The 9,430-nt window shown below is 42.9% G+C and overlaps 1 protein-coding gene across 4 annotated transcripts in view; it reads right to left on the reverse strand.

The window, feature by feature from the left end:
- l1cama (L1 cell adhesion molecule, paralog a) overlaps positions 1 to 9,430 on the reverse strand; it is a 40,652-nt gene that overhangs the window by 10,052 nt on the left and 21,170 nt on the right. For 2 of the 4 annotated variants that reach the window (XM_032520918.1, XM_032520916.1), the window contains exons 2-9: positions 7,609 to 8,002; positions 6,255 to 6,269; positions 4,464 to 4,566; positions 3,760 to 3,962; positions 2,595 to 2,717; positions 1,982 to 2,152; positions 1,100 to 1,214; positions 676 to 860 (exon numbers count right to left, since the gene is read on the reverse strand). In XM_032520918.1, the coding sequence (XP_032376809.1) occupies positions 676 to 860; positions 1,100 to 1,214; positions 1,982 to 2,152; positions 2,595 to 2,717; positions 3,760 to 3,962; positions 4,464 to 4,566; positions 6,255 to 6,269; positions 7,609 to 7,735 (1,042 nt within the window). In that variant the 5' untranslated portion in view covers positions 7,736 to 8,002. The remainder of the gene's footprint in view (positions 1 to 675; positions 861 to 1,099; positions 1,215 to 1,981; positions 2,153 to 2,594; positions 2,718 to 3,759; positions 3,963 to 4,463; positions 4,567 to 6,254; positions 6,270 to 7,608; positions 8,003 to 9,430) is intronic. The other 2 variants (XM_032520915.1, XM_032520917.1) reach the window with 2 other exon arrangements.

Consider the following 9,430-nt stretch of genomic DNA (forward strand, 5'->3'; position numbering starts at 1 on the left):
ACCCCAAATCCCAGAAAAAAGTGTTTGTTTAATGATATGGGCACTTTAAGGTCTATTTACTAGTCATAGGGAGTACTACTCAGCTTGTGACAGTGAATTGTCTTCTTGTCTTTGTCAATAGAAAATTACTCATATGACATGTGCTGGGTATCTCAGCCTGAAGTCAGAGAACAAGTTTCTTACAGAGAGCCTGCGAACAATGGCACAAGCTTTAAATAGGGCAAGGATCTAACAAAAAATGCTATCACATGGCATTATGGGAAGTGCAGGAGTTTGACCCATATTAAGAATACTGTATCTCTGTGTTTTTTTATCTGGCTTTTGCAAGTGCCCTCACTTTGAGAACTTTGTCATCCTAAATAGCTTGAATACTTTGTAAACATTCATCTAAGAACAAAGGTGCAGAATTAATTTATCTCGTAACAGGTGACAGATAATGATTTTGCATTTGTTGCTAATTGTGAAGCAGGTTATGTACCAGGCACCTGGCTTAACCTAACAAATACAAATACAGTAATGTGATCAACTGTGAATCTGGATTATTGTGGTTACCATTATTTTGTAAATTCACAATACGTGTGTGTGTGTGTGTGTGTGTGTGTGTGTGTGTGTGTGTGTGTGTGTGTGTGTGTGTGTGTGTGTGTGTGTGTGTGCGTGTGTGCGTGTGTGACATACCTTCCACAGCCACAGTGTAAGTGTGTGTGGCCTTCCCTTGGGAGTTCTCGGCTATACACTGGTACTCGCCCCCGTCACTCTCTGAGATATTACTGATTCGCAGGCGGCGGTTAAACATTTCTTTAATGGTCCGAGATTCAGACATCTCGCCATCCTTCCTCAGCCACAAAACTTGGGGAGTTGGACTAAGGAGGAAAGGAAGAGATATAATAGGAATGGAAAGGATGTGGATATAGGGATGCAAGAGAGGAAGGGACACATGGATCAGAGAGAGATAGGAGGAAGGGAGAGAGATGGATGCGAGGCAGGTAAGATTGGTTGAAGGGTGCAGCTCAAGTTTTCTGATTGATGGGGGCACACACATGCACACACACACACACACACACACACACACACACACTCACACACACTCACACACACTCACAGGCCTTGGGCAATGCACTCAAGCTCCACAGTCTGGCCCCTGAGAGTATGGTAAGTGCTGTGGCTTCCAGTAGGTCTCATCATGTGGGGCCTCCTGTTCCGCAGCACAGAGTTGGCTGGAGAAAGAGAGGTGGAAACACAAAGACGGATAGAACGATTCATACATATTTATGGGTAATTTTCAAATTGCTGTGCTGCTGACACAGCAGCTACCAGAGACTCTGACACACACAGATACAGTGTGTGGAATCATGTGGACTTTAGCTTTTTAACAACACATCATTGTACAGATTTTCCACACACACCCACACACCCACCCACACACACACACATACACACACATGCATAGAGGTCTCATGTTAACATGTGCTCATCTTTTTGACCTCTACTTGGGCCACAGATGCTGATATCCACATCTCAGTGTGAGCTGCATCTCATTACCACAAGGCTGAGGAAGTGAAGGGCCCCCTGTCGGCTCTGTGACCGTCTTCTGGATACTGTAATGCTTGGGTCAGCACAACATGCCACCACATGGGTGTGAATTGACATCGGTTTAACTATGCGGCTTCAGAAGTTCTTAACAGATTTCTCTTTCTAAAAAGTAAGAATTTATTGAGAATTTAGAAACAGATTTTTAAGGGATGTCACTGTCAATCCATACTGACCATCTTTCAACATGCAGATATCAAAGACAGTCTAAACTAGATCATTGAGGTTTGTTTCACCAAAATGACAAAATGTCAATGTTGGTCTGTTGGGTGGTTCAACTGAATGAATTGCCCATTACTTTATAGCTTTAAAATCTGAATAAAAGCATTCTTAGCCTAATTTCTGGAAGTTCAGGTCAAGTCTACTGGATGCCAGGCAGTTAATCCAAACTCACAGGGGTTTACAGTCAGAGTGATGGGTTCCTTTGCCAGAATGGTGCGTGTTGCCAGGTATTGGACATTGCAGGTGTAGTCATTCCTGTTATCTTCAGTTGTCAGATGGGCAAAGTATAGGTTGCCATCCTTCCCCACCACCACCCGTTCACTCAGCTGGATATGGTGTAGCCCTTCAGAGAGAGGAAATGAGAAAGAGAACAAGAGAGAAATTGATGACAGAAAGAGGAAACGGAAAACTAAGAGACAAGGGAGATAGAATGAGGAGTTTAACAAGAGAATAAAATAGAAGAAATAGGAGAGGGAGGCTTAGAGATACAATAGGATGAGAGAGATAAAAAACTATTTATATATCGACTAGAACACTACTCAGAATACAAAAGGTACTACAGACAGATAAATGCATGGAAGGATGTTATTGTTTCAGAAATAAATTATCAACTACCTCAACAAAAGCGTAGATAGATAGATAGATAGATAGATAGATAGATAGATAGATAGATAGATAGATAGATAGATAGATAGATAGATAGATAGATAGATAGATAGATAGATAAATGGATAGTGGGCGGGAAGGATGTAATGGAAGGAAAGATGGAAAGATAATGTACTCACTCCAGTCCATCCAGTGAATGATAGGCTCCATAGAGCTCTGCGGGGGGTTACACTTCAGAACGATACTGTTTCCCTCTTCAGACTTCACATTCACCTTTTTTTCTTTCTGCTGGGATGGGGGAACTAAAAGGAGGCAAGTGAGGAAAAACACACCTCTTAGTCTGCTGCGTGGATACACGCACATGTACACAAACATGTAGACAACCACACATGCAAACATTTGTTGGTTTCATGTAAAGATTTTTTTAAGTAATCCACATCAGCAATACATTTAAACACACACTGCAGTGGACAGGGAGTATTGTTTATAAATCCCCATTTGAGAAACTTTAAGAATCTGAGGAGCAGCGTTTGAGAAGACGCCAGGTTGTCTTTTGCCTTGCAGAGGTAGAATCATGTGATTTGTGAGTCATATGTGTTTACCCTTCTCCTCCTCCTCCTCCTCTTCCCTACCTCCCCTCTGCCCATTGTTGATAACCCCACAGGAGCTACTGAAGGGTGCTTCATATGACATCAACTCAAGAGTGTTTCTGGGGAAACCGTTGTCAGGGAAACTGTGAAGGAAGGAGGTCGCCCAGGAGAGAGCCAGTCACACACACAGGTGGATGGATACACAGAGGTGCTCTTTACTTTTGCCCAGGGGCCCGTGTGTGTGCTTGTGCATGTGTGGAAGTGAGAATTTGCAGATTATAATGTTATTGCATGTAACTATTTTCTGGGTGGTGGGACTTGGAGCTCTCGGTGTGAACCTCCATCTGTTAATAAATGAGCACTCAATAAAGCAGGGCAAGGAAAGGTTTATATGATGGCTCTGCTTTGTAAATCACTCTGCTATTGCTGATAAAAACCAACAACAACACGGCTCGCTTCTAATCTGGACCTTGAAGGCATTTACATGTGCTCGTACACTGATACTGACATCTAATAAGACATGTAACTCATCTAATGTGAAACTGAAAACATCTCAGAGGAGCTGTTATTAGTTTGAAGCTATTTCAAAGGGTGTGGTTTATTTTCCTTGGCAAAATCCAAAAATAACAAATCAAAGAATACTCACTGAGCATGATGGAATTTGAATGTTCAAATAAACCATCAAAATGTAATGACTCAGTCTCAATAACCGGTCAGCTGCTTTGGGAGGAATCAGCTGTGAGCGTGTTCTTACCATCAGTCGTGAGTGTGGCCTCGTTAGAGACGGCTGTCCCCAGCTCATTGGATGCATAGCAGACATATTTGGCTTGGTACTGCTTCAGGTTGTCCATAGTATTACTGAGTGTGTAGAATGCAAATGAACCAGGGCGCTCAGAAACCTTCAGCTCTGGGTCACTGCCTGGGTCAAACTCCTCTCCATCCTTTGTCCATCGGAAACTTGAGCAAATAAAAGAAGAATCATTAACACTGATGGGAGAGTGTTCACTCAAATAACAAGTTCAAAAAAAATAATTTCCGTGCCTTTGAAAACATACACAACATGTCCTTAGATGTCACTGAATGTGAGGGCACAAATGAATTGATGCAAAATGTACACGAGATGCCCCAGTGGGACTCATAAGCTTGTGCAGTGTAATTGCAATATGCATCTTTTCCTTGGCAATTGGATCAGTTTTTCACTTCAGTGCAGCTAAGACACTCTAAAAAGATTGCTCGCGGGCTTAATGACATTTATCCCTTGTTGAAATGAGAACTCATTGGCTGGCAGAAGCTGTGCCCTCATGTAAAACTAATACGTAGATGTCAGTTGAACAAGGAGAGGGATGGTCGCCATTCTCAGTTGTCTAACTGGATAATCAGTGGCTAGGTCCCTCCATGACTAATATAGCATCTTCAGACTGTATGTGTTTCTGGGGATGTATGTGTGTGCTGACTAACATGGGGAGAGGGTTGCCGGAGGCTTCACAACTCATGACGAGGTCTTCAACACTAAAGACGGTGACAGACTCCGGATGTGTGATGATCATTGGAGGCCTCTTGACTGCAAGGACCAAAAACAGAGTTAGTGCTGTCAAAACACCAGTTATAAAAGCAGACATGTATGTTCTATTACATACCTATATGGTTTAAAAAGACATGCACACACACTCAGAATAGTGCTGCAGTCTTCACATGACCCGCTTTTCTTCTGCATGCGGCTGTAAGAACCCAAGCTATGACATACACACATACAGCATGTCACCCTATTCAAACACACACGTAAGCAGACAGCACAGAATATAGATAGATAGAAAGATATACCATTCATTTTCATAGTTTACTATAACAGGTGTCAATAAGTATATTCAGTCAATTTCACTTAAAAAGACTCCCCAGAGAAAGATGAAATGTAGGCTGAGGAAAAGATTGAGAGTAAGAGAGCAGGCAGAGAAAATGGGTCGAGATGGGAGGAAATTGATATAGTATGATGTAAGGGGGAGAGTTCATGTAAAAGAGATATATGACACAGTGCTCCCTGTGAGACTGAGAGATAGGCAGAGTGTTTAAAAAAGTCTGAGGAATTGAAGCAGAGATTTTGAAGGAAAACGTAATGACCACCTGAAGGGATTTCTCCTTCTCTGTCGTCACTTTCCATAACAGCCATAAAGCAATGCCTCGATACCATAGAACTCATAAAAACCAACATGCTGGGATTTGCTGTGAATACTGTATTGAACCAGCATGTTGTATTTTTCCACATGCTTTATGACCCATGTCGTATTTTTATGTTCTGTTTTTCAATACTTATAGACAGAACTGTAAATCTTATTCTCCAAGGGCTTCAGTGACTATACACTGTTGGCTGTTTGCAGTGGAATAGAGGTCACAGCTTGATACTTGTTGGTAGAGTCTTTAATTTGACTTTAAAGGAAAGAGACAGAGCCTGAGATGAATTTACATTATGTAGGTAAATGGGTAAAGGAGGACACAGGAAGGAGAAGGGGAGGCTGCAGTAGATGACAAGACAGTGGCGATGGAGATGGAGAGCTGAGTTGAGCAGACAGAGGGTATACGTATATGGAAGTGCAGCAAAGAGAGCATGAGAACAACAGACAAAGAGCAAAGAGACACAGGGAAAAAGTGAAACAAACAAGGGGTAGATTCAGAAAGAGACGAATAGGGAGAGTGAGGGAATTTAATGAAAGAATTCCCACTGAAAGAGGAAATAAGCCCATTTCCTCAGCTGATCAAATTGAAGCATGGGCTGCAGGCGCAGCTCCATTATTGGCAGACGAGGAGGAGAGGAGCTGGTGCTTAGTGCTTTAACTCCTCTTGATTTCCCTGTGTGTTTGATCTGACAGCCCTGCTGCCTCCTTACACCTGCTCACACTTTCTCCTCCCTACGTATATAGGGATCTCACCTACCTAATACATCCATGGATCTCACCTACTGGGAGCCGATGAGGCTGAACACCCACATACAGAAAAGACGCATGTTCACAATACACAACACACACATATATCCTCACGTACAAACACACATCCACAATACTAAGACAGATGCAGGCACACACAAAAGCGTAACACTGCAACTGCACACTAATACTTGAGTCATTAAAGTGCAGCATATGACTTTCACCGTGTACTGGATGGAAAATAACCTCTCTGGCATAATGAAAGTGTTTCCAATAGGCTTTGCCAGCACCTGCATTAAGACAGGTAGACGTCAATTAAGTTAAAAGCACTTACGATCACTTATGTGGTCTGTTAGTCCTCATTGGTGGCCAGAGAAAAGGCAATAAGAGGAAAAACATTTTAGTTACAGTAAACAAGAAGGAGAACAAGATAGTTAACATACAGACAGACGATAGAGAGAGAAATTTCATTTTTTTGTTCATGCCAATGAAACAAATTGAATTAGAAGAAATTTAGATAGATAGATAGATAGATAGATAGATAGATAGATAGATAGATAGATAGATAGATAGATAGATAGATAGATAGATAGATAGATAGATAGATAGATGGATATATTTACTGACAATTTAACAACAATTATGATGATGACGATAAAGCAGTGTAATGTCTCCTATAACGGGTTGTAGCTTTTAACCCCGGCCTCCCTGACACAACGCATCTCCTTTATTGATCCCAATCACTGCCCTAGTGACTCTCATTGATGTGGCAGAGGCTCATTAATTGAAAGGCAGGGGACACCTTGACCTTTTATATCTTTGACCTGCTCCTCCTTTCTCCTCCTCATCGTCCTTCCTTCATCCTCCTCGGCCCCCTCACCTCTGTGTCACCTCCCCCTTTTGGAATTAGACTGGGAGATTTACTGCATCTCATCAACATTTAGAGGTTATGCAAATGTATCCACATGTGTGCGATATCTTGTTTGTACACACTCTTTTAAAAGCTGTGTGGGTGGTGAAGGACTGTGACTCACTGTAAGTAGTCTTAGATAAAGAGTAAACAACAAAAGCAGCAGTGAAAACAATATTTCATCTCTCTCTCTCCCTCTCTCTCTCTCTCTCTCTCTCTCTCTATTGGAGCTCTGTGGGCAGGCCAACAGCAGCAGAGGAGATGAGGATGAATTTCCCTGCAGGCCAAGAAGCTCAGCTGTATTTCTAATGCCCACATATTACATCAAGGAGGAGGAGAAAGAAATGAGAGCGATTGTGGAAAACACTTGCTGGATTTTTGTTGTGTAATTCAATTGTTGATTAAATTACTCCCCAATCATATTCTGGTTTGCACCAAGGAAACCAGATCAATAGTGGGACTAATCAATGCAGTATGAAGGGATCAATTACAAAGTAATTAGACACACCACAGGCACAGATGAGCGCTTACCAAAGAAACCTCACACAGTGTAGTATTTCGAGCACAATAGTGCAATCCAACCCTGAATATTGAGATTACTAAAGGAGAAACACATGTTCATTCTGCTCATTTGCACTAATTAATCATGATAAAAGATCATTATTAACTGTGCTTTGATGAATCAACAATGTAATTAACACAACAAATAGATCTTTGAACCTCATGGAAGCATTCAGTTACAATAGTTATGAATGGTACAATATAAATCTGTACTCACAGTTGGAGGGTATGTGTATGGCTGCTTGGCTGGGCTGGGCCGCAAGGGAGAGGAGGAGGAGGAGGCGGAGTAGGAGAGAGGAGCACTGCCCCCTACTGCAAACCTGCTGTCGCTGCGTGTGAGGCATTGCTCACTGTCCCATCAAAGTCCCACCTGCTCACACACACGCACAGTAAAACACACACAGAGGGCACACACACACACACAAAAAGTACACACACCCACACACACACACGCACAACCACACACTCGTGCAGGGCAAGTGCAAGATTTTCTTTCTTTTCCAGGAGGCCTTGACTTTGCCTTTTACGTCCCTTGTCTTTTTACTTTTTTTCTTCACTATCCTTTCACTCTCTTCTATAAGTCAGGTCCACGCCCTCCTGCTGGTTTCCCTCTGAAACATAAAAGAGAGGGGGGAGGGGAGGGGAGGACAAGTGGAGAAGCGAGAGGGAGGGGGCAGAGAGGAGCCATGTGTCAGAACAGGAGAAAAATTACCCTGCACCATGTGGTCAGACCTATACACAGACCGAGGCACACAGTTAACACACCAATCAAGGGTCAACGATAGAAATTCCCAACAAAAAGAACCAACAATGCCACTATACCACTATACCACTGAACATGTTTCTGGTTAATTACATGACCAGTGGCCCATATGGAAAGGCCAGTCAGCAGGACAGATGGACAGAATACCACAACAAGAAGCTGAACAGAGCCTTTCAGCACCCAGATGGGCTGTGGACAGACAAATGCAGACTGATGAAGTGTCAAATCAAATAATACTCAAGACAAACAAATACTGATAATTAGGTTGACTGGTCTGGGTTGCTTTGCACGAACTGAACAGTCCTTAGTTTACTTGGGAGATAGTGCTGTTATAAGTGTGCGATAACAATGCTATCAGTCATGGTGAGTGAGGCAAGCCACCCCTGCTAGGAGTCTATCCGTTCTCCATCTGTACCCTTGGATCCGGTCCTTGCCACAACATGCAGGCTGTCCTCCCCCGCGGCACCACGTGGCGCAGCTCGCTGACTGTTTACACTACTCAGTATCACACAAAAAGAACTGTTATTGCACACCATGATTAAGACGTACATGCGAGACAAAAGAAAATGGCGATAATAGAAAGAGGATGCTTATTTGGCAGCTTTGCCATAATGGCAGCCTGATTGAAAGAGTTCTGTCGCTGCACGCCGCTGTTTTGTTGGCAATGCCACAATGGAGTGATGGGTAACCTTGGAGAGTGGGGGGGAGGTCAGAGGAGAGAGAAGATGACGATGATGGAGAAGAGTGTTGGTGAGAAGAGGATGGAAAGATGTGATTTTAATTAATTTTCTGTTAGTGGATGATATTTTCATGTCACTTAGTAAAAGATGTATTGAAAAAAATCTTAAAGAGAGCAAGAGGAATATGGGATTTGTGTACATCAACAGAGCCAAACTAGATGAAATTAAAGACCAAGCAAGCGCTGAGCCCTTAACAAGGCACTTTAAACGAACAGCATTGGGATTAAATTAGCCATTACACTAACTTGCTTGCTTTGTCAGAAGAATGGCACAACAAGCACGTATAGAGGAAGGAGGGGTGAAGTGGGTGGAGCACTGAAGGGGTAGATAAAGAGGAAAAGTGGGTTTGAAGAGCAACACAGAGGGAGAGGTGGAGGTTAGGGAAGAGAGAGGCAGAGTGGAGGATGGAGGAATAGAGGTGATGGGAGGCGTAGAGGGATATGGAAAGAAAGGAGGAGGGATGACAAAGGGTGACAGCTGTGACGCTAATCCTATCCATCCACTTGCACACATGTACACGCTCTTCCAATCAGTGT

The sequence above is a fragment of the Etheostoma spectabile genome, chromosome 7, assembly GCF_008692095.1.
Source record: "Etheostoma spectabile isolate EspeVRDwgs_2016 chromosome 7, UIUC_Espe_1.0, whole genome shotgun sequence".
Taxonomy (NCBI): Eukaryota; Metazoa; Chordata; class Actinopteri; order Perciformes; family Percidae; genus Etheostoma; species Etheostoma spectabile.